This window comes from Cebidichthys violaceus, unplaced genomic scaffold (genome assembly GCF_023349555.1).
Source record: "Cebidichthys violaceus isolate CVI_PGR_0920_01 unplaced genomic scaffold, fCebVio1.0.p SCAF_160, whole genome shotgun sequence".
Classification (NCBI taxonomy): Eukaryota; Metazoa; Chordata; class Actinopteri; order Perciformes; family Stichaeidae; genus Cebidichthys; species Cebidichthys violaceus.
The window spans coordinates 165374-189791 of NW_027176330.1; the positions used below are offsets into that span (position 1 = coordinate 165374).

Consider the following 24418-nt stretch of genomic DNA (forward strand, 5'->3'; position numbering starts at 1 on the left):
AGTAATTTTGGCGTTCACTTGTGCAATTACTTTCTCGTATTGTGGACGCACGCTGTCATGTAGACCGAGCGGTGAACAGCTGTTTGTGTTGTGTCTTCCGTCTCTTCCTGTTTCCTTACCTACATTCCCCTGGGTCCTAAGACCCTCCAAGTACAGCTTCTTATCACCCTCTATGTACCAACGTACATTTATAACTAATACCACACATAGTACAAGGTAATCAGCGTTGCATATGTGTCTAACCAAAATACCCTAAAAAGCAAAAAAAAAAAAAACATTTAAATTACACACATGAAAATAACTCACATGTTCAGCTGAGGTGACGTAAGTTGCTCGTGTTACCACCAGCGGCATCAACAGTGGGTCCAAACTCGCAAAATGTCGGATTTTTTTAAAACCAAAACACTTCCAAACAGCAGACACAGCTCCTCTCTTGGGCACAGACTCTATTGGTGCATCTCCGGTCTCTCTTTGTTCCTCCTGCATCGCTCTTTTCTGTTCTTTAAGAAACGTGACGGAGCCTCTCCCAGTTGTTAGCAGACTGTTGTGCTAACGGCTAGCTACCGAGCTGTACCCAGCATGCTGTTCGGCGATGTAATTTTATAAATGTACAATTATTAGTGTCACAAATTGTTTATGTGTCACAAACTGTTGTGTGCCTGGTGTTGCCCTGTTAAAGAGCGTTAGTTGTGGGCAGAGATGGGCAAAAATACATCAAAATGTATTTTGATACAAAATACAAAATACCCCTCAAATAAATGTATTAAAATAAAATACAAAATACTGGTGCCAGAAAATGTAACAAAATACAATACATATATTTTGTATTTCAAATATAGGAAATACTTTTTTCTGGATTTTCACAATTTGGTATATCAGAGCATTCAGGTTTGGGCTATATATATATATATATATATATATACACACACACACACACACACACACACACACACACACACACACACACACACACACACACACACACACAAAGCTCTGGTGAACCCCACAAAAAGGAACAGTCACAGAACGTCAGTGTACCTAAGCAAAGCTATTAAAAGACAACAACTTGATTGATTATGTATACGTATACATATATTTTTATTAATGGGATTTAACAGCCCATAAACTTTGGCTTTGTATCAAGAAAATATTCATCACATATGAATAGCATCACACATTAGGCCTATGCATACTATAAAAGCAAAATATAGAATTAAAACCAGTTGTACACAGGTAAAGAGCCTAAATAAATGACTGTACCGAGACATGTTGTCCACCTGGCCAACTGTAGAATGTATGAAATAATAAAACTAAGAATACTTTCATAATATGCCTTTTAAATAAAATAAATTGGATATTTAATGTTTTTTAGTTTTTTTTTAACAAAAGGACATCTACTGTCATAGCCTGGCTAACTGTGAACTATATTGTCTGCCAGTAATTACATTAAGAAGATACAGCATAACTTGTAATACAGTGCAAGATTAGATGGTCAGACGTCTCTTGATAAGGTTATCATGAACATACAAGCTCCCAATCTCCCTCTTCCTATAGCTAGCTACTCCACTGATAAGCTAACTTGCTAAACACTGGCTAAGCACAAGCCTAGACAGCATGCTAGCATCATTAGCATGTTAGCATCAATCTCTAGCTTGATATTATAACCATCACCATATATACAATAGGCTATGTAGCCAGACCCAGACATAAATTGTACATCAAGCTAGTTGACATCCGTCACACTCAGATCAAATATTTACCTTGACAATCTGTTGAACTTGAAGATCTGAAGACTGAACTCGTGAACTGTTTTTTGATTCGTGGAGAAAGTATTTTGAGTATTTTAAATACAAAATTACTCCACTCTAAAGTATTTTGTTACAAATTATGTTCGATTTTTTATCGGCCCTATCAAATACAAATTACAAAATACTCAAAAGTAATTGAAATACGTATTTCAAATACAACTAATAGAAATACTGCCCATCTCTGGTTGTGGGTTATTAATTGTTATCAAGTTATAACCATAACTTAGGGGTCCCTCTCACTAGATAAGTAGCTCCAACCGTAGTTCTCTTCGGCGAACAATATATTTTGCTTCCTGTTGAAGAGTATCAACAGTTGTTTTGGCTATACCGGCATGACGGTGTGTGAAAAATTCATATCATGCGGGCCCAGCCCAGTGATCGATAATTTTATGCAGTCATGGCTCGTCTTGAGGTCAGCATGACTTAACAAACCTTGGATTGTTCAGTGGAGTCTCTGACCATAAAGATAATGTGAGATAAGATGAGTGAGATAAGGCTTTTGATTATCAGCAGGAAGTGGTGCATTACAGTAGCAAAGAACAGAAATGTGCTTCAGGTCCCGTAAGAGGTTTATATATTAAGGATATTAAAGTTCCCCCTAATTTAAAAAATGTCTCTGTGGCTCTGGAGGAGCTTTTTGACTTCTGAGAAAATAACCCTGTTGATGTCACCAGGGTCGGAGAGTGCAGATTTATAACAGGAAGCCTGCATTACAATCAACAGGTGTGGAGTTTTGAAAGAGACATGTGTTTAATATGATAGGGTCAATGAAAAGTGACTCTTCAATTGCATTATGGAAAGTGTAGGATCCAGCATTTTTTTAGAGCTAGGGACTTTTATGTCAGGATATCACTTTGATACCGACCATTCTTTTTACAATCAGTTTCTAACAAGACCCCCAACCTAATGGAAGTACCATACTGAGTTGCTAGAGTACCCATTTCCTCTACCCCTGCTGTAGAAAGTTACTGTATCCTTGATGCCTAGCCGCACTGCAGAGGTTATAGGCTGACCGAGTCACACTGCAGAGGTTTGATATTTGAAACCGATTTATTTCATTCTGGGTCCATTCAAAATTGTCTGGGGGAACCATTAGCTTTAAACTTCCTTTTTGGTGCATTACCCTCTTATCTCTTATCCTACATTCAGTCTGAGCAGCAAAATCATTGAATTGTGTCAGCCAAGCAGGTCATTCCACACAAGAATAAAGGAAGCCCACTTTGAGTTGTTAACTGTACTTTGATTATACTAGACAGGTTTGTACTTGTACTGTATTACATTACACAAAGGGATTCACAGTTTGATTTATGCTACTAATTAGGTAGTAAAATGGGAAAATCTTTATCGCTGAAACATTCCAGATGGTATCTCTTTTTCCTTCTGATGGATCAGCCATCTTTCAGTTCTCATGATTTCTGAGCCAAAAAAGTATAGCCACCGTTGCCATGGCAAGTCCTCCTTAGTAAAAAGAACTCTCTGAAATTGATGTATTCAGAAGAGTAACTGGACTAACAGCTTCTCCCTTCATTTGTTGTTCTCAGGTGACCTGTTGCTATGGTAGCGTTCACATTTCCTACAAAATATAGCAGCATCATTGAGAGTTCCACATTGCTTTTGAACCATAATTTAAAGGAAGATGTAAGTATCATGTTCGACATAGCTGCATTACTTCTGTCTTTGAATCAGTCTAGTTTTCAACCTTCAGTGAACATGGTTCAATCTGTGATGTGGTAGGAATCTAAGATACCGGTTTGAGCTCTCCAAAAGGAGATAACATGCTGGTTTTGCAGCGTCAGTGTTGCATTTATCAGGATTGGGGCGAGATGACCTGATTTCAGGGTTGAGGTGCTGAATGTCTAAAATGTCACAACCGCAGATGGCGGTTTCCAAAAGGGATGTTTTCAGGTGGAAGTGACATTGAGCCGTGATTATCTCAGTGTCGCCTTGTTGTTGCTGTGATTATCTCGGCAGAGGTACAAACCGATACCTCCACGTGCATTCTCATTGCTACTTACAGCTGAAATCTGAGCAACATTTAATCTTCATATGATTAAGAATCAAATAAAAAACGTTTTGCCATTTTTGAGCCTCGATAGGAACGTTGATGTCCTGTAATGAAAATAAATGAAACATATTTAGAAAAGCTTTATGGAGGAATGACTTGCGTGATCACCTCTGTTTTTGTGTTTCTAGTCCAAGGCATATTAAAGCTTCGGGCGACTGTATTCATTTTGTGAGGCAGAGCATTAAAGTAGAACTAGAGTCATTGTAGCAGCATGAAGCTCTCTTCTCTCCCTCTATTTCCCCTTCTCTCTCCTGTCTATGATCTTTCTCTGCAGTGGGACGTGAGCTTTCAGCTACACACACAAACACACACTCCCTGACATTGGTTCAAATGAGGCAAGGGTTCAGATTTAGCTGATCTACACACTGAATGTACTGTAATAAGAAACATGGGGACGCTAAAGACATTTAATCTAACAAAAATAGATCAAATTAAAAATGTATTTTACTTTGATCCACGGAAATAATGTTCACTTAGTAAACATACATAGACTTGTTTAATCCTTTGCTCTTTAGTTATCCGAATGTTGTATCTTTCACTTTATATCTGGCTTTCCATTTTCAACACATTTCCGAGTATTTTGTTGTGAGAGGGTTGGAATAGACTGGACAAGTACTGGAAACGGTCTTATTTTTCTGCCACACTGTGTGAATTAAGTCACAAAGTGCCGTCTCACATAAATAATACTGCTCACTTAAGATTGTTAATTGTAGATAGGAATGGCAGGTCAATGCTAAACAATGTACAATGTCACATCAAAGGTCAGTCTTCAATGCACAAATTACTTAAATGACAAGCAGTTGGCAAACTATGCTTAAGAATCATAGCATGCTCAAGCACTGTGTGAAATTCACACCAGTAAAAGCCGCTCTGCTGGTGTCACACGCCGATTTCTTCCCTGCTCTGCCATTGTCCTAGAGCAGCCCAACCCACCAGTTGAGAATCACTGTCCTAGAGGAAGAAATGCTTTTGCAATATTTAGCAGAAGCACTCTGTACAAAGCCCTTTTCTAAGCCTGACCATTGTCCTTCACATTTAGCATAATCCAAAAATATTAACAACAAGGTTTTTGTGGGTTTATTAGGATTAAGATAACACATGAAAGATGCCATTTTGGAAGCTAATGTTTTCTAGTATTGATAGAAGGAGAGTGTCCTTCCAAAGAGAAGTGCCTAAAAAGTTCCACATTTCAATAAATGACTAAGACGTGTTTGAGAGCAATGACCAGAATTGTATACACATTTCCTTTCTTATTAGACGTACTGATAGATGAATTTGTGGGGGATTTTTTACCCCAAATGGAAATGCTTTGGAAGCTCCACTTTCTGCTTTATTTCATTTCTCATTACGTCACCTAGCCACTTGTTTAGCAAGCAGCCTCAAGCTTTATGTCTAGCTCCTCATGCTGTTATGAAATATTTCTGTTTGCAACAAGACGTTTTTTTTCTGTGTGCTTGTTGTGCCATGGTAGCACATTTTAGTTTTAATGGAGTGGAGAAGTGGTCTCTCTCTCTCTCTCTCTCTCTCTCTCTCCTCCTCTCTCTCTCTCTCTCTCTCTCTCTCTCTCTCTCTCTCTCTCTCTCTCTCTCTCTCTCTCTCTCTCTCTCTCTCTCTCTCTCTCTCTCTCTCTCTCTCTCTCTCTGTGTGTGTGTGTGTGTGTGTGTGTGTGTGTGTGTGTGTGTGTGTGTGTGTGTGTGTGTGTGTGTGTGTGTGTGTGTGTGTGTGTGACAACTATATAGTTGGAGAGGGGTGGATCCTCTCGGGGCTTGCTATAGGGGATGAAATGCCCTTGAGTTGGCTTGGATATGCTTCTGTCAAGTGGCCACAGATGGTCTGGTGGGACATCTAATGTATGTGATGTGTACTGTGGAGCTCGGATGAAACCAGCTAAATCAAAAGACTCCTACCTAAAACTAAAAGCCTACTTGTTTGTAGGGGGTTGTTTGCTAGAAGAGGCAGGTTCATGAAAAAATGAATGTGATAAAAACAGCTCTGCACAAAACTGCTCTATAATGCACTGAACAGCACATTGTTTTATTAAAAGCATCCAAACTGAGTCAATTAAATATTCACGATCCAATTTGTCTGCAGGACAACATTGAAGTATGCAGGAAGAATACATAAAAAGGATGCCTAGTTTGCTACAACTACAGACACAAATATGTTTTATTAAATCAAATGGCTTGTCAAATAAGATGTGACGGTTTTCCGAAAGACGAATACCTCATTTGGTCATACAGCTCTGCAGCGCTTCCTTCATTCTCATGGCTGAATACTGGCCCACGGCCTGTGGATAGGAGACGGAAGCTATCAAATATTTACAGTCTCTCTGTCACCTTGAGACCACCAGCGTCACCTGCTGCCAGGATCTCAGTGGGGAATCTGTTGCTGAGGTTAGACTAATTGGTTAGAAACGGGCTCATTAATAAAGGTCGGAACAAGATGGAGCTTGTTGCAATACACTATATCTACATCAACTACAGTCGTACACATCATTATTGCCCAGCTTGGTGTTGGTAGAGAAATACAGCACACATTCCCTTCAGCAACGTCACTGGAGCAGTCGGTAATTGAGTGTCCAAATGAAGTCTCCTTCGCTCTCCACCCCCACATTGTCCTAGCCAGAACTATGGATTAAATCAGGGAATCTCCTTTCCCCAGCCAAGTTATCTAACTTTAGCTCAATTCAGATTAAGGACTTGCAGCAGCTTGTTGTCATCCACATTTTGTGGCTTGCGACGAGTTGCTTTGAAGCATAGCCTGCTCTTGTGACCGCAGCTGACATTATGTTAAGAGATTGCATTTGTCTACACGGACATTTGGACTCGAAAAGCCCTGGTTTCAAAGACATTAGATATCCAATGGGCAGTTAATCTCACCAATTGGCCTATAGTTTACATTAGCTTGTTTAGCTCAGTTTAAATGAGAAAACAGCCACATCAAAACTGTTTATCAATGCCATTCGGTACAGTTTGTGTTGTCATCAGTTGCACTAAAGATTTTTTTTTCTAAATAGCCAACGTTGGGAGTTCAACGTACCTTCAACGTGATCGACGAGCCCTCAGGCAGCTCTACTTCTGGCAGACTGGACGCTACAGTTACTCACTAGGAACAAGTGGTATTACAAAACAGGACAGGCCTCGGCTAGCTGGTTAGCATTCTCATTTCAGTAGATATCCCTGCAACACAATACATAGACGTCTTTGACGTCAACCCTATAACCTCTAAACATTCTGTTGATAATGTTTTAAACTAAAATTCTGGCCAGACCTTACACGTTGCACCTTTTAAAAGCTAAAAAGCATTATTTGTTCTTTCATTTAAATCTTTAAATAACTATAAATCAATTGGTCTTTTGGTCTTTTAAGTGTAAGAAATTGATTAAAACAAATGCCATTTTGATTTTAAAACATGAAACCTAGTTAATGTAAATATCGCATATTTTTGTCAAGTCATAAAACGTTGTTAAAAACGCACAATAAATCAACAATGCTATGATAAATCTTCCAGCAGCCTCGGCCTACCCACTGTGCTAGAGGACCCAAATGTGACATAAACCACCATTTCATTAAGGTCTCTGAGACATCATCAGTATCGATACCTGACCACCAGACAGGCGGCCATGGCCCTCTGGGGCCCGTCCATAGCACAGCCATTAGTCTTCCCCTGGAATGGGATACTGTAGGTTACCTGGAGAATGATGGTGGAGTCTTTATGCTGTTGTGGTTTTTTTTGTTCCAGGTTTTGAGAGAGGGAAGGAGGATCTCTTGCCTCTGCCTTTGAAAGAGGACTCACATTCCATATCTAAGAGCAAGGTAAGGACAAATCTCCCCACTGAGATGAAGTTCCATGACTGGTGGGTGGGAGCGACTGGGTGTTTGGTTTTGTTGTAACGAGACCAGAGAGTATGGGAATTACTGCACGTCTCCTCCACCAGTCTCGCCTCAGGCGTGAGATAGCCCACGTCCCGATGACTCACACATCATGTACACTGTTACACATCAAACATTTATCAACTAAAATTCAAACTCCGCCCTCCTTTCAAGTGAGCTCAGCGTGGAGGAGGACGCCCGTCTAGTTTATCTGTCGAGGCCCACATCAAATAGGTTTGTCAGTTAGAAACGAGGGAATTTGAGTCTCCGTCTGAGTCACAGCAGAGACGGGAATCCTTTTTAAAAATGTGCTCTGATTTTGTGAAGTATGAAAAGCAAGGCATCCCAAAACCAAGACAGGTTTGTTTCTTTTCCACTCCAATTAATCCTTAGATTCTGCTGTCAATGACATCCACCATCATAGCAAAGCTATGGAGAAGCAGAATTGAGCCTTGGCCATGTATCCATCAATCTTCGCAGCAATAAATGCATTCTCAGCCAATTAAAAACCTCACTGTGGGTTTCTCAATAGAAGAGGGATTTGAAAGAGAAGATTTTAGCTTTGGCGCTTTTATGATACACCTTCAATCTTTGTCCAGCCATGTCTGTGGCCGCTTAAGACATTAAGTAGCACTGCTTAAGGATTCCTCTACACCCCCCCCACAGTCTGTCTCTCCATTTTAAATCGCTCCAGTTGGCTTGTGAAAGGTGCTGGCAGAGACACACCTGCGCTGCCGTTTATAGGCTTCATTCTGCTAACTGAGCTAAGTTTGGGCCACCAGGGAAACAAGGAGGCACGTGAGGGAAAAGAAAACGGTCACTTCTAGATGCTGTTTCACAACGATGTCGCGGCTCTTTGCTAAAAACACAGTATCAATGTCCTCATTTAGATAGACTCTAATGATTGTATTATTTGTGGTAATAGGTTTGTTGATAAGAGGAAACCAGATTATATTCGGTCATCTCGTGGAAGACTTTATTCAGAGCACTTAACACGGAGTGCGGCAGTAAAACAAGCCGGTTTGTTAAGTAGGCTGCACACAAATCATCACTGGAAAGCTTTCGTTATAAACATAGGACAGGTTTGCTTTCAAATGATAGGTTTATTTAATATTTCAAGATAATTAAGTTGAGAAATAATAGAGGTGTCTTGTTTAATCAGGTATCATTTCTTGCTAATAAACCCTTCTCTTCCCCCCTGTGTTCAGTCTGAAACAAAGCTGTACAATGGCTCAGACAAAGATGTGTCGGCATCCGGAGGAAAGCTCACCAAGAAGGAGTCCCTCAAGGTGAGTGAGCTAAATCAGCTTAGAGTAAGTTCTGTGTATCCCGACACTAAGGCAGGCATAATGAGTCTTAAAATACCCCTGTAAGAGTCAATATGCATAAAATACTTCTATTAGGTAGGTGTAGGATAGGTGTAATTTTCATATTGTGCACCAACGTCACCACAATACAGGATAGGCAGGAATTATTATATCCAAAGGGGGTATAAAATGCACAGTTCACGCGACAGTCAGAAGGCACCAGCTGTTATTTAACAAGAACGCCGAGGAGTGTCATCCCAGTCCTGTTATTTGCTGCCAAATGTGATTCGGTGAGAATGCCATTGTGGAATACTAATATTCACAGTTGTGTGGAATTGATTTTTTCAGCATTGTCCTCCTGTATGTGCTCCCTGTAGGTACAGAAGAAAAACTACAGGGAAGAAAAGAAGAGGGCGACCAAGGAGCTGCTCAGCACCATCACTGACCCCTCTGTCATCGTCATGGCCGACTGGCTAAAGGTGGGAACACCCTCCACCCCACCGTCAATCTTTCCTGCTGGCGATGCCTATTTGTTGATTGTCCAATAAACTATGGTTATAATATAATTATACGATTAAAAGCATTTCTTTATTGGTTAATTTGAATCCTCAAGCTCCTGATATAGCATAACACAACACAGAGGGGGATTTTGGATTTTGGCTTCTGACTTATTGGTTTTTGATCTAGATCCGTGGCACTCTGAAGAGCTGGACCAAGCTGTGGTGTGTGCTGAAACCAGGCGTCCTGCTCATCTATAAAACCCACAAAAATGGCCAGTGGGTGGGAACGGTGCTGCTCAATGCCTGCGAGCTGATCGAGAGGCCCTCCAAGAAGGACGGCTTCTGCTTCAAGCTCTTCCACCCGCTGGAGCAGTCCATCTGGGCCGTCAAGGTCAGTATTTAACTGACCGGAAATTAGGAGAGCAGAAATTCTCTGGGAATTTTGGGATGTATACGGGATTTTTACAAATGGCAAATATCCCAAGATCATCCCCCCAAAAAATGTCACAACTTATTGTTTATTGAATTAGTGCTCTGAAACTACCTAAATAAGTTTAAAACGGTAGTCAAAGCAAAGACGAGACATGTCAGCCATTGAACAGAGTCAAAGGTACTTATGTGAATACTTGAAAGGCTTGTAAAGGATCAAATAGAATAGTAAATGCAAAAAGGAAGCAAGTGGTGAGTGAAATTTGGCTCCCTGATAAAATGCCCTTACCTTGCACGGCAGCTGGATTCTCGAGATCACATATCATACGGAAATCCATCTTTTTAGGCTTTAAGTATGTTTGTGTTTCGTTAAGCCAGTGACCAGACCAATCAGTGGCCTGTAAAAAGCTACTGGCAGAAATGGGAGGGGTTTAGGTGTGTGTGTGTGTGTGTGTGTGTGTGTGTGTGTGTGTGTGTGTGTGTGTGTGTGTGTGTGTGTGTGTGTGTGTGTGTGTGTGTGTGTGTGTGTGTGTGTGTGACGGCATGGAGAGGCCACTGTTCATTCTGAACAGCTATGGAAAAGCTCTGGAAAAGGTTAGCATAGATGCTGCAACAGCATCAGTTCTATCAAAACTGGAGAGTAGTTCTTCATTGAAAAAGAGTCAAAAACACTACTGAAGGCTTTTCTCCATGGAAAAAAATGTCTTCACTCTCGATTGACAGATGGTTCAACCAATCACCTGCAACCTATTTTTTTGATAGCCTGCTCTTTTCAAAAAATTTAACAAACTATCTGGCTGGTGCGGTTAATAATACCCTGCCTGACTATCAATGCTAACATTAAGGAGAATTTTCAAGGTTTAGTGTCATTCATACCCATGTACTCTTCACTTTAGAACGTCATAAATCAAGGTGAACATGTGTGAAGTTGCCGTTTAAAAGAATAGTTTGACATTTTGGGAAATAATTGCTGAGAGTTTGATGCGAAGTTTGAAACCATTTTCATGTCTGTACGGTAAAAATAGGGCTACTATCAGGAGCCGCTTAGCTTAGCACTGGTAGCCAGGTGGAAGCAGCTCGTCTGAGTTTGTCCAAGGGTCACAAAATCCACCTACCAGCACCTCTAAACATGACTAACTTTCCTTTCATTCGTACAAAAGTCAAAGTGTAGAAAATGACAATTTACGGTCTTATGACAGTTCTGTGCCTGATTATATCTTTGCCAGGCTGGAGCTGTCACTTCCTGGGGGAAACGATGAAAAACTAAATGAACACAAACAGATCAGGGGGAAACGATCTTTCATTAAAAACAAAATCCTTTGTCGGCTGCAAAAAAATAGATAGTTAAACAGACATGGGTGTTGGCTGTATAATTAAGAGCTCATCTTTGCTTTAATTCAGGACAGACACAGAAAATTATACATACTGCCAGCAATTTTCATATTTCGCGGTGCACATTTTCCATTTGTTCCTGTGTTCTCAGCTCCGCTCAGTCAGCACTCCAACTGTGATTTGGTATTCATCGCTGACCTCGCCTCGCCAGTCTTTTCCCTTGTGTCTGTGCAGTGAGAAGGCTTGAATCACAATTGGCAATCTGTGTTTTTAGATTACAGCGCTCCTGCTCTCTGCGTCGCCCCCCCTTCACTTTAGAGATAAACACTTCATTCATTCTACTTCTGTCCCCCCTCTCATAGCTCATAATTATAACGACACACCGGGGAGTCGACATTTCCTCTGTTTGCACACACGAACAATGACGGCCTGAAAGAAATGATACACAAACTCTACAGGTGAAACGAGGACACCACAACTCAAACCGCCTCAAATGAGAAGAGACCGAGATCAAAAACAACACCTACCTGAACCTTAAACACTAAAGTTGATGTGTTCCCCCTCCCTTTCTTTCTTGCTGCCAGGGTCCGAAAGGAGAAGCAGTCGGCTCCATCACTCAGCCATTACCCAGCAGCCACCTCATCTTCCGTGCTACCTCTGAGTCTGATGGTAAGAGACAGGCTGCCAATCACACTGCAGCTATATGTCTGAGTCGTGTCAGCAGCAACTTACATTGAAAGATAAACATAAATTCATTGACTTTTTATATCAGCTACGTAAAATCAATATTAGTATTTGTTTAAAACAACCTTTACGTGCAGTATTTGGCTGTGTGTGGAAATGAAAGAAACCCCGATCCTTGTTATTTTTATATATAGAGTGCCGCTAAATTAAAATGGATATGATTTATGTGGGTACAATCAGCAGAGTGCTCTCATGGTAGCATGGCCATCTTCCTAAACTATCTTTTTGTTAATTATTGTTATTTCAACTTCTTGTTTTATTTGTATTTTGCCCAATAATGGTAATGGCTATTAAATAAAAAATTAAACTAAGCGGAGGCAATTATCTTTTTTTGGGGGGGAAGGGGGAGATAGGTCTACTAAAGGGGGCAAAACAGAATAGTTTGAGAACCACTGGTACAATTCATGATACAGAATTCACTACACAGTGAGTGAATGGGGAACTAGTGGCCCATTTTGCTCTGTGCCTCTGTCCATGGTGCTGAAACATTCAATCTAGTCTCTCCCTGTCTGGGTCTCCGTCTGTGGTGCTGGAATAGTCTTCCAGTTTCCAAAAACACTTGCTGTTTTCTACCCTACTGCATATTTATAATACTATAAGTTTCATTAGGTTTTATGCATTATATATTTAAAAAATACCATAAGAAACCTATCCAAGCAAGTTTTCCTCTGACAAGAATGCTTCTATTTCTGAATAAAAGTCAGTCCTTTCTGTTTTTTATCGCAGTGACAATATAGTTTGCCTTCTGTAATGATGTAAATATTAAAATGAGAAGGATTTTAAAATGTTGCTTGTCTTGAACCAATCATAAAATGGGATCGGGGGTGACTGCAGGTAGAAGAGACAAATTAAACTTTTGACCAAATGCTTTTTGCTCCGTATTAAAAGGAAGGTGATCAACTAACAGCAAAACCTGAAAATATATGCGGATGTCTCTGAATCTCTTTCCCAGGTCGATGCTGGATGGACGCCTTAGAGCTGGCCCTGAAGTGCTCCAGCCTGCTGAAGAGGACCATGATCCGCGAGGGGAAAGAGGACATGAGCACGGTAGCCACTGGCGGAGAACACTCCATCAATTTCTACAGCCTCCTCAGAGCCCACAACATCCACGGTTTCCAGTGAGTAGGAAATAATACCGAAGCTACACTATTCCCATTTGACTTTTATAAGCTGCCAGCTCGTATTCAAATGTAACACTATTTGTCGTAAACATCCTGCCACCCGATCCGCCCCTTCCTCCAGGTTCAACGACAGTGACCATCTGAAAGACCCTGACCTGTACTCGGACAAGTCCGACAGGGAGGGTGAACAGGACCACGAGGAGTCCGACCCAGAAGGCCTGGAAAAGAGTGAGGAGAGTGACAGCGACACGTCAGAGCGGCAGGACGACTCCTACATCGACCTGGACCCTAACGAGCATCTGCGGGAAACCCCGTACCTGGAACAGTCCCATGAGGAACTTGGAGAGGTCGGGGAGCTTTTGATAGGACGCGTAGATCATGAGATTGCTGCATTGCACCACATTCTCACAGGATTTCTCACAATGAATTAAAACTTCAGCTGGAAGCTATTTTGTTCTTAAGTTTTCTTGCATAATGAGGAGAAATTAGCATGTTCCTCTGCTGGGGCTATTAGAAAAGCTGTAACATGGACAGGCTTTGATCTGTTTGGGTTTGGCATGCGTGGGTGACTGCAGTGAAGTTTGACAGCTCAATAATTAAACACTTTATGAAGCCGAGGCAAAATGTTTATCGTTGGGAGCTAATTAAAACCTCATTGTGCAAACCTTTTGCGTAAACCGTCGCATGAATCTCGTGGAGACCCGTATAAGCATTTTAAGATGTGTGCAGTAGAAAAACACATAACCTCTTTACCCTTGTATGTGTCTCCTTCTCCAGGCTGGCGAGGCCGCCCAGACAGAGACGGTGTCAGAGGAGAATAAATCTCTGATCTGGACTCTGCTGAAGCAGGTGCGACCTGGCATGGATCTGTCCAAAGTGGTGCTTCCCACCTTCATCCTGGAGCCAAGGTCCTTTCTGGATAAACTGTCTGACTACTACTACCACGCAGACTTCCTGTCAGAGTAAGGCCCTCCCACTTTCTGCTTCTTCTCTCTGTGAAGAAGTTCAGTAGTGACAAGCAGAGAAACACTTGGGGGGTGGTCAGTCTAAGTTCAGACTCTTTGTTTCATTCTCAGGGCTGCAATCGAAGAGAATGCTTACAACCGGATGAAGAAGGTGGTGAAGTGGTACATCTCTGGATTTTATAAAAAGCCAAAGGTCAGGAGAATCAACACACACAACCCATTTCATGTGAATGAGCTTCATAGAGTATTATAGAAGCCCATCTCCACTTGTCAAAGAAAAAAATCAGATCAAGACCTAGCCTTGTTATGAAAAAAAAAGATCCTGTCTGTCATTTTAATAAGTTGATATCAAAAAGACTTAGTAGGCTTTGTATCGCACAATAAAGACTTACTTTTTTCAAAATAATGACTTAGTATCTTAAATGAATGATTCATTATTTCAAAATAGTGACTCTGTCTCTCAAAATAATGACTTCTCTTGAAATGACTTAATATCTCAAAATAATCACTTAGTATCTCAAAGTATTGACTTAGTATGTCATCGTAATGAGAAACTTTCTCTAAATAATGAAAGTTGCTCTTTATTTTAAAAGACTAAGAAGTAATTTTGAGAAAAACCTCATTATAATGGATTAGTGTATCTTTTTTTTCCTCATCACATTGGTGGAATAGGGCTTCCATAGAGCTTGCATGCTTTCTACTGTGTACAGTTGTGGTCAAAAGTTTACATACACTTGTAAAGAACATAATGTCATGGCTCTCTTGAGTTTCCAGTTATTTCTACAACTCTGATTTTTCTCTGATAGAGTGATTGGAACAGATACTTCTTTGTCACAAAAAACATTCATGAAGTTTGGTTCTTTCATGACTTTATTATGGGTTAACAGAAAAAGTGACAAAATCTGCTGGGTCAAAAATATACATACAGCAACATGAATTAGCAATTTTGGTGACTTAGAAAGTTGTGTCAATGAAATGAGCTTCATAGCATGGCCTCTTAACTTCTTGTGAGTGATTATGAGTGACTACAGCTGGTGACTTCTCAGAGGCCATTTAAATAGGGCTCATTGGATACAAACACCCACAAATGCTACAATGGGAAAGTCAAAGGAGCTCAGCATGGATCTGAAAAAGCGAATCATTGACTTGAACAAGTCAGGAAAGTCACTTGGAGCCATTTCAAAGCAGCTGCAGGTCCCAAGAGCAACAGTGCAAACAATTGTTTGTAAGTATAAAGTGCATGGCACTGTTTTGTCACTGCCACGATCAGGAAGAAAACGCAAGCTATCACCTGCTGCTGAGAGAAAATTGGTCAGGAGGGTGAAGAGTCAACCGAGAACCACCAAAAAGTAGATCTGCCAAGAATTAGAAGCTGCTGGAACACAGGTGTCAGTGTCCACAGTCAAGCGTGTTTTGCATCTCCATGGACTGAGAGGCTGCTGTGCAAGAAGGAAGCCCTCGCTCCAAAAGCGGCACCTTAAGGCTCGACTGAAGTTTGCTGCCGATCACATGGACAAAGATAAGACCTTCTGGAGGAAAGTTCTGTGGTCAGACGAAACAAAAATCAAGCTGTTTGGCCACAATGCCCAGCAATATGTTTGGAGGAGAAAAGGTGAGGCCTTTAACCCTAAGAACACCATGCCTACCGTCAAGCACGGTGGTGGTAGTATTATGCTGTGGGGCTGTTTTGCTGCCAATGGAACTGGTGCTTTACAGAGAGTAAATGGGATAATGAAGAAGGAGGATTACCTTCAAATTCTTCAAGATAACCTAAAATCATCAGCCCGAAGGTTGGGTCTTGGGCGCAGTTGGGTGTTCCAACAGGACAATGACCCCAAACACACATCAAAAGTGGTAATGGAATGGCTAAATCAGGCTAGAATTAAGGTTTTAGAATGGCCTTCCCAAAGTCCTGACTTAAATCCCATTGAGAACATGTGGACAATGCTGAAGAAACAAGTCCATGTCAGAAAGCCATCAAATTTAACTGAACTGCACCAATTCTGTCAAGAGGAGTGGTCAAAGATTCAACGAGAAGCTTGCCAGAAGCTTGTGGATGGCTACCAAAAGAGCCTAATTGAAGTGAAAATGGCCAAGGGACATGTAACCAAATATTAGCACTGCTGTATATATATTTTTGACCCAGCAGATTTGATCACTTTTTCTGTTAACCCATAATAAAATCATGACAGAACTAAACTTCATGAATGTTTTTTGTGACAAAGAAGTATCTGTTCCAATCACTCTATCAGAGAAAAATCAGAGTTGTAGAAATAACTGGAAACTCAAGAGAGCCATGACATTATGTTCTTTACAAGTGTATGTAAACTTTTGACCACAACTGTATATAGAATCTATTGTACTAAAGTCAGATGTAATGTTGGTTTTTGACCCACAGGGGTTGAAGAAGCCTTATAACCCCATTATTGGAGAGACGTACCGCTGCATGTGGCTCCACCAGAAGACCAACAGCAAGACCTTCTACATAGCAGAACAGGTAACAACTGCCCTACCACCGTAGAGTAATGGAGTACTAACTACTAGCAATCTTATTGGTCTCGAGCTCATTCCAACTTTGTCAAATAACTCACATAGTACAAGGCGATTGGACTACATTGACTATCTGTGATGAGATAAATCTATGGCTGACGGTTGTTGTTTTGGCTGGTTTAAAATCAAATAAGATACCTTGTATGTTTTTATTAGTAGCATTCAGTCCCACAACATCAGTGTGTTTTTCCTCAGGTATCCCATCATCCTCCTGTGTCGGCTTTCTATGTCAGCAACAGGAAGGACGGATTCTGCCTCAGTGGCAGCATTCTCGCCAAGTCCAAGTTCTATGGTACACTAACACAACTACATGCACCTTAAATAATAACAATATTTATTCCACTGCTTTATTATGTCTTTGCTGTGCCAGCATCTGACAACTGACTGCTGTTCTTTACATTGCAGGGAACTCCCTGTCAGCCATATTGGACGGGGAGGCTCGTCTGACTTTTCTCAACAGAGGGGAGGACTATGTGATGAACATGCCTTATGCTCACTGTAAAGGTCAGTGCAACCTGACATTTCTCACAAGACAATCTTACTTCAGTATTGCTTTTTTTCATTTTTCTTTAATGTCGCTTTGCTCATTTGAAATGAAATTCCTGTTGGTGCTTTTTCATCTGGTAGGCATCCTGTATGGCACCATGACCCTGGAGCTGGGCGGTCAGATAACCATTGCGTGTGAGAAAACGGGCTACAGTGCTCAGCTTGAGTTCAAACTAAAGGTATGGCTGTGTTTAAAAGAAAGATCCTTATTTAAGAGTTGCAGATCATTTTAGTCCTTTGTGAATAGAGTAGGACATTTAGAGCTGTTTAGAGCTGATAAACATCTTAAAGGGATAGTTTGGTTGTTTAGTGGGGTTGTATGAGGTTCTTCCCTATAGTCAGTGTATTATCTACAGTAGATGGAGTTTGGAGTACCAGCACGGGAGCAAAGCAGTGTACTGCTGTGGATGTATTTTAGACACCTAAAAAAGTACACTTAAACTAATATTGATTCTTTTAGGTGTCTAAAATACGTCCACAGCAGTGCATTGTTTCACTCCCATCTGTTTCTCCAAACTCTTTCTACTGTAGGTAATACACTGACTATGGAGAAGAACCTCATACAACAACACTTCTAAACACCTGAACTGTCCCTTTTGAGAGGGAGCTCCTCAAAGCCTTTCTAGATGCAGTACCTCTAGGAGTGTTTGTTTTTTAAAAAACAGTTTCTCACGTTACTTTTCTAAATGTCTTACCCCACCACACCATCGCCAACTCCGCCATGCCACTCCTTCTCCACCCCCTGAAAAACGCCCCCTCCTCCGTACCGCCATTCACACCAACAATTGCATTATGCGATCACTAGCGACAGGTACATGTCAGAGAAAGCTAACAGGGAATCAATACATTTTCTTTTCACATATAGATAATGATCGTTGTTACAGTGTAAACTCAAGTTCATGTAGATTAGTAGTATTAAATGCAGTGCAATGTTTTGAACCATTCAGTTGATCTACTTTTAATACTAAGTTATATTGGAAGTTAACGGTGGTTGTTAGCTTAATTTCTTTTGTTGTTAAATTGGGCATACATTAAATAAGTGTAGTGTTAAAATGTTTTTTTAAAAGCTGCAGTTGAAGCATGTTCTCCATGACTTGTTTTGTTCTGCTCCATCAGCCACATTTTTTTTATTTTTGAATGGGAAAGCATCCTGTTTTAAATTACACACAAATGTAGATCAAATGACACTTATTAAACCACAGTCTTTTTTTCTCCACTGTAACTGCAGCAAGTTAACTGTCTGTGTGCGTGTATCTCCCCCACTTTAAACCCCCATGTCCTCTTTCCTCTCCCATCCCTCACCTCCTACACCTTTGATTTGTTTTTTCTCTTGCTGTCCTGTCTCCCTCCTTCTCCTGCTCCTTTCTTTACTGTCTATTTGTCCGACCTATCCTTTCCTCCTCTTTATTTCCTTTCCTTATTCTTGCCTCACCCGTCTCGCCCTCCTCTCCCTGCTGCTCCTCTCTTTCCTCCAGCCATTCCTGGGCAGCAGTGACAGCGTCAATCAGGTCTCTGGAAAGATCAAGCTGGGGAAGGAGGTGTTAGCTACACTGGAAGGACACTGGGTGAGACACATTTTCCACACAGAAAGTTCTGACAACTTCTTGTTATATTATAAACCCTGATGTACACACAATATGCAACTTGCAGGGCTCAAGCAAGCTGGCCCCTTTTGTGATCTGCAGTCTTCGCTGTAGTTTGCATCTTTCGATGTCTTTAGGCAAGTAAAGAGGGCTTTTTTGACATTTTCCCCCCTCAGGACAGTGAGATCTTCATCAATGACAAGAAGACCGGGACGGTGGACACCTTCTGGAACCCGACAACTGAGCTGAGGCAGAGTCGATTGATACGCTGCACCGTCCCACCGGAGGAGCAGGGAGACTCTGAATCAGAAAGGTGGACTTTGACTGAATTATTATCAAAGTATCAGCAGATCCTTAAAAATGACAGCGTATTGTTTTGTATCATTGGCTTTCAATTTAGTTTCTGTGGCCAAATTCACCTCTCACCCTGTATTTGTAGGGTTGTCTTGTGCAGTTTTTTTTATTCCTTCCCTTTTTATTACACCCCAGACTGTGGCAGCATGTGACGCGGGCCATCAACAACAAGGACCAGACCGAGGCCACAAATGAGAAGTTCATCCTGGAGGAGGTTCAGCGGAAGTCCGCCCGAGAACGGAAGGCCAAGTGCGAGGAGTGGTTCCCCGCCCTGTTCGAGCAGGACCCCGTTACCGGAGAGTGGCATTACAGATATGCAGAGTGAGTGGCTCCCTCTACTGCCTGTGGGCTCATGTGGGTTGAAATCAGGTTTGAGTATAGTGACAGGAAATAACAAAGTGGCTCCTTCATATCTACTGCCTTTACCTCAGTAGTACAGCATACTATGAATATATGCATTTGGAGGAGCTTCACACTATCAGCAACAAAGGAGAAAGCCTACATGACTAATGACTACATTTTTAATACTGATACTGATAAATATATGATTAAAAGAGTCAGGTTTTAAAAAAATCTACCAATGATATATTGGCCTATTTTTGTTTTTTAACATAAACAATCCAAATCATTTGAATTTAATGAATAAATAATTGTAACCAAGGTACAAGATACAAGGTACTGAGTGGGTCATTTTCTGGTATGAAAATAAACTTGTGAGAGCGCTCTAGTGGACAAACTATGTAATGGAGGCAGTTTTTTACCACAAATTACCACAAACATATATTTGGCATGAAGTGACTACAATTACTTGTCATTATTTCATACAATTGGATGTAATTTGTGTGTCGAGTTAATATCGGACAGCATTATCAGTCTACCCAGTCATTGGTCAGGTTTCACTTACTTTACTTTGACTTACTTATTAAACAAATAAATATTCAACAAAATGACAAATTAAGACAGTGGGGATATTGATAAAAGGCATGTAGTGTGTTTACCTTGATTAGAATTACAGAAATACACTTGAGGACCTGAAAACTAAGTCTTTCTTTTCGATAGTCTTAGGACGTACTGTACTCTCATCTCACAATCAGTGCTGTAACAAGGCTGTTTAGTTTCCCCCCCATTTGGTCCTCCATCTTCCATATGGAGTTAACCAATAGGACAGGGTGCCATCTAGTGTTGATTCCATATAACTGCAGAGGTGATGTCTGTCAGACTGCCCTTGATGATTATTGTAATTCCTTGTCTCTGTCATCTTTTTTTCCCATGGCACACCCACGTCTGTCTCACTGTTTTCTCTTCCCCTCTGTCTCCTCATCTCGCCCCCCTGTGTCTCTCGGCCCCTTCCCCAGCACAAGGCCATGGGACCCGCTCAACGACTTGATCCAGTTCGAGAAAGACGGCTGTATCCAGACCAAGGTCCGGCACCGCACCCCTATGGTACGTTCTGGCAGTCTTATTAGTCTGAGTAACCAGGGGCCGCGGAGGGACAATTGCAAGTGCCAGGTAGGTCGTCCCGATCGAAAACCGCCATTTTAAAAAAAAAAAAAAAAAGCAGCTCGCCGCCTCAGCCACCTCCCACGCAGCATCCGGTGCACCGTCTTCATTGTCGCTTCTTCTCTTTGTGTCATCATCGCTGTGCCGCCATCGCCGTTGTCGCCTCTGCTTCTTTCTCTTCGTCCTTGTCTGTTCTTTTCCAACCACCCGGCACCTGCTGTTCTCTCTGTATGGGAGGGAAGGTTATGTCAAAGTGCATGCTGAAGTAACTGGATGAGCAGGTGTTCTCCTTTTCTCGCCTCGTCAAGAGGTAAAAGATAAGTCAAGTTTCTGAGAAATTTAAGCTGCAGTGAGTATAGTAACCTCTACACAATAGGCCCTTTTAAAGCACTTGGTAGAGTGTTTGTAAGGATGCTGTGCTCAGTTCAATGTCATTTACCACACCTTGTAAAATATAAATTGAAACCATCTTTATTGATTTAATTTCACTCAATAAAATGTCTTACAATCTTTCAATGAGAGTGGAGTCAGCATTTATAGCTCCAAATCAAATTCCCAATGTGCAATGATAATAAACCCATGTGAGGGTTTTAAATGTTATTCTTCAAGTATGTTTTAAAGACAATGACACCATTAGATAACCGTATGTAGTGAGTATGTTTTTCTTCCACACAAAGTCTAAAAGAGAGAACATCCATCACATCGACAGACCAACCACCGCCATCAACGCCTGGTCACTTCAGGGCGTTTGCCACACGCTCCCCATCCTTCACCTGTCCTCGTATTCATTTTGTCTGTGTTCGCTCCCCGAGTGTCGACTTCTACTGAGCTGCTCTTCGTTCGTGTCGTGTTGAGAAGCTGAAGGCTGCTGCGGTGCAGTCTGTGCAACTGCTGCCCGTGTGTTTGGAGTCTGTGAAACAGTTTGTTCAGTGTAGCCGCCTGCCAAGGGCCCAAGCTTTGGTCACTTTCGCTCTTTGGTTTAGCTTTTGAAGTTCGAACTACGGAAGCCATAAGAGGCAAATGAGACAAAAAAGTTCAAGTGATCCATTTTGAAAGTCTGCACCACTACCCCATGTTCTAAATAAGATTATAATTTATATAACTTTATAACACACAATTTATGTACCTTGTGTTTAGAGTGCATGGATAAATTAAAACTAACCTAGAAAAATGCTTTTAGTCCAATTTAGAACATGGAATAGGGGTGGACTTTAGCCTCTTGTGGCCGAAACGTGTTTTACAACAACAAACTTTTATCCTCTCCAAAGATTATTCTTCTCTAGCCAAAACTTTCTTTTTTTTTTCTTTTTTTAAACTGTTCTTAAATCATAAACGCAGAAGAGAAACAATTTGTCTTCTTGCTTGATAAAGACTCCAGGCCTGAGAAACGTCATCACCATGAAGCATTTAGAATAAGAGCTTAAATATTTTAATGAGGCCAGCTCTTGGCAGGTCTGGTTCAGTGTGTGTGTGTGTGTGTGTGTGTGTGTGTGTGTGTGTGTGTGTGTGTGTGTGTGTGTGTGTGTGTGTGTGTGTGTGTGTGTGTGTGTGTGTGTGTGTGTGTGTGTGTGTGTGTGTGTGTGGGGGACTCTCGCATCATAACACTATTTTGTTTTATTGTTAGGTAAACAGATCTGTTTATATTGTATTCTTGAGTCTGTGTGTGATGCTAAGATGTGTTTGCATGTCATGTGCTCTCATTTGGTTAAAGCTGAATCTGTGTTTGTTTGACGTGTGTGTGTGTGTGTGTGTGTGTGTGTGTGTGTGTGTGTGTGTGTGTGTGTGTGTGTGTGTGTGTGTGTGTGTGTGTGTGTGTGTGTGTGTGTGTGTGTGTGTGTGTGTGTGTGTGTGTGTGTGTGTGTGTGTGTGTGTGTGTGTGTGTGTGTAGGTAACGGTGCCAAAGAGGAAACACAAGAGCGACAAGCCCAAGAGCACAGAGAGTGGCTGCTCTTCACCCGAACCCGACCGCCAAGACTCGTCCGGCAGCGAACGTGAGTCATGCTCATTTACACTCAGACACAGAAGCTAATGTAAATCTAACTTTACCATACTTTTTATTGTAAAAATCAATATTTGGTCATACTGACCGACAGCATACAAATATATAAAGATACTGTACAATATTATTTCAGAAACACAACGGCCATAGAGGCAGATAAAAAGATGTCTAGGTAAAAACCGAGCTAAATTTTCACGTTTTTGTATAGGTATAATTACTGTAGAAATACTGGTCATATGTTACCTAGACAGCGATAAAGCTTTCACTTTCTAACCAATCTGCAGAAGGCCATATGACTGCTAGTAGTAGGCTGAGACTGAGTAAGTAAACAGCACATTCTGGTGGTGTTAGTTGTTTCTTGTGGAGGTGATGGTGTAGGAACTTGCTTATATTTCTTTTAGTTCAAGTGTCAATACTCAACATTAAAATCAATAATATGAAAAAACCAGTGTGTGAGCACAGGAGGCTGTGCAGTGGAAATCATTTAATGGTGAATTTCAGCAATAAAAACATAAATGAATGTCGTCATGCTGACTCTTCCTCAAGTGCAATTCATTGGCACATCCACAAGTTATGCCTTGAGCTGATGCCCTACTTCATGTGGAATTTTCCAGTTGCTGCCATCAAACCTTTTAGCAAACATCATTGCTATTGCAAGCCACAGTAGCTAGAGAGCTCATTGACTTAAGCGTCAATTGCATCAGAAACTTAAATCTATTATTTATCAAACAGTTTTTAATCGCTAATCTGTCCATCCATCAATGTTATGCTGCTTATATGGGTCCAGGCTAATATATTGATTAATCCCATGATTTTTCTGGGATTAATTGCATTGTTACGCGCAAAATTCAATAATGAATTCAAAAGTAGTGTATTGCGCACTTTTATTTTAAAAGTACTGCTTTATGAACAAAAGTGCAATAACATTTGGTTTGCAAACACTTTAAACAAATAAGGTGCTTTTTAACAGCAGTATTCCCTTTACACAGTAGCAGTTAAATTACAGTTATAATGATTCTGATCGTAGATATTCAGCTGGTGTTCACAACTTTATTTTCATGTGTGTAATAGATGCAATTTGAAATATACACCTTGAAAACTGCAAACCTATCTACTTATCTACTTTTTTATGTTTGTTAAATTCTCAGTAGTGATAACTAAATGATATGCTTATTATACATATTCCAAACAAAATGGAGAGACGGCACACAAACACAGCTGTTCACTGCTCGCTGCCCGGTTATGTTAAAATTGTCCGCTTAATAATAATAAAAAAAACTGCGTTAACGCGCGATAATATAATTGTTGGCGTTAATTAATGAATGCTTTAACTCGATAATAATGCGTTAGCTTGCCCAGCCCTAATTATAATATTAGGAATTATTGTTATATACGGCTGGGAAAGACAAAAATGTGATATAAATGTAATATAATATAAATTAATAGTTGTGGGCCTTATTTTCCCTACTGGTTTTCTGTGATTGTTTAACCTGGATGACCCTAAAACATTTATTAAATTGCATTGTATGTGGTGTCAAAAAGGTCTTTCAATTGTATTTGGTGAACGGATCAAATGTAGAAGCCGTGATGAACACACTTTGTTACAGGACACAAAAGCAAGCATAACAGTCGGCTGAGGAAAAAAGGAGCAGACCTCAGTGAACTTCAAAGTGCCATTGAATCCATAAAGCAGACGCAGGAGGACATTAACAGGTGAGAAGGGCATCAGTCACACCGTCCTGT

At 40.9% G+C, this 24418-nt stretch overlaps 1 protein-coding gene across 1 annotated transcript in view; it reads left to right on the forward strand.

Annotated features, from left to right (window-relative positions):
- Positions 1 to 24418, forward strand: part of LOC137873349 (oxysterol-binding protein-related protein 8-like) — a 65746-nt gene that overhangs the window by 37291 nt on the left and 4037 nt on the right. The window contains exons 3-21 of the mRNA XM_068711548.1: positions 7615 to 7688; positions 8954 to 9034; positions 9430 to 9531; positions 9740 to 9943; positions 11898 to 11982; positions 13010 to 13175; positions 13300 to 13525; positions 13956 to 14140; positions 14255 to 14336; positions 16542 to 16640; positions 16889 to 16985; positions 17099 to 17197; positions 17321 to 17418; positions 18715 to 18804; positions 18999 to 19135; positions 19312 to 19497; positions 20532 to 20685; positions 22565 to 22667; positions 24283 to 24388. Coding sequence (XP_068567649.1) covers positions 7615 to 7688; positions 8954 to 9034; positions 9430 to 9531; positions 9740 to 9943; positions 11898 to 11982; positions 13010 to 13175; positions 13300 to 13525; positions 13956 to 14140; positions 14255 to 14336; positions 16542 to 16640; positions 16889 to 16985; positions 17099 to 17197; positions 17321 to 17418; positions 18715 to 18804; positions 18999 to 19135; positions 19312 to 19497; positions 20532 to 20685; positions 22565 to 22667; positions 24283 to 24388 — 2374 coding nt within the window. The remainder of the gene's footprint in view (positions 1 to 7614; positions 7689 to 8953; positions 9035 to 9429; positions 9532 to 9739; positions 9944 to 11897; positions 11983 to 13009; positions 13176 to 13299; positions 13526 to 13955; positions 14141 to 14254; positions 14337 to 16541; positions 16641 to 16888; positions 16986 to 17098; positions 17198 to 17320; positions 17419 to 18714; positions 18805 to 18998; positions 19136 to 19311; positions 19498 to 20531; positions 20686 to 22564; positions 22668 to 24282; positions 24389 to 24418) is intronic.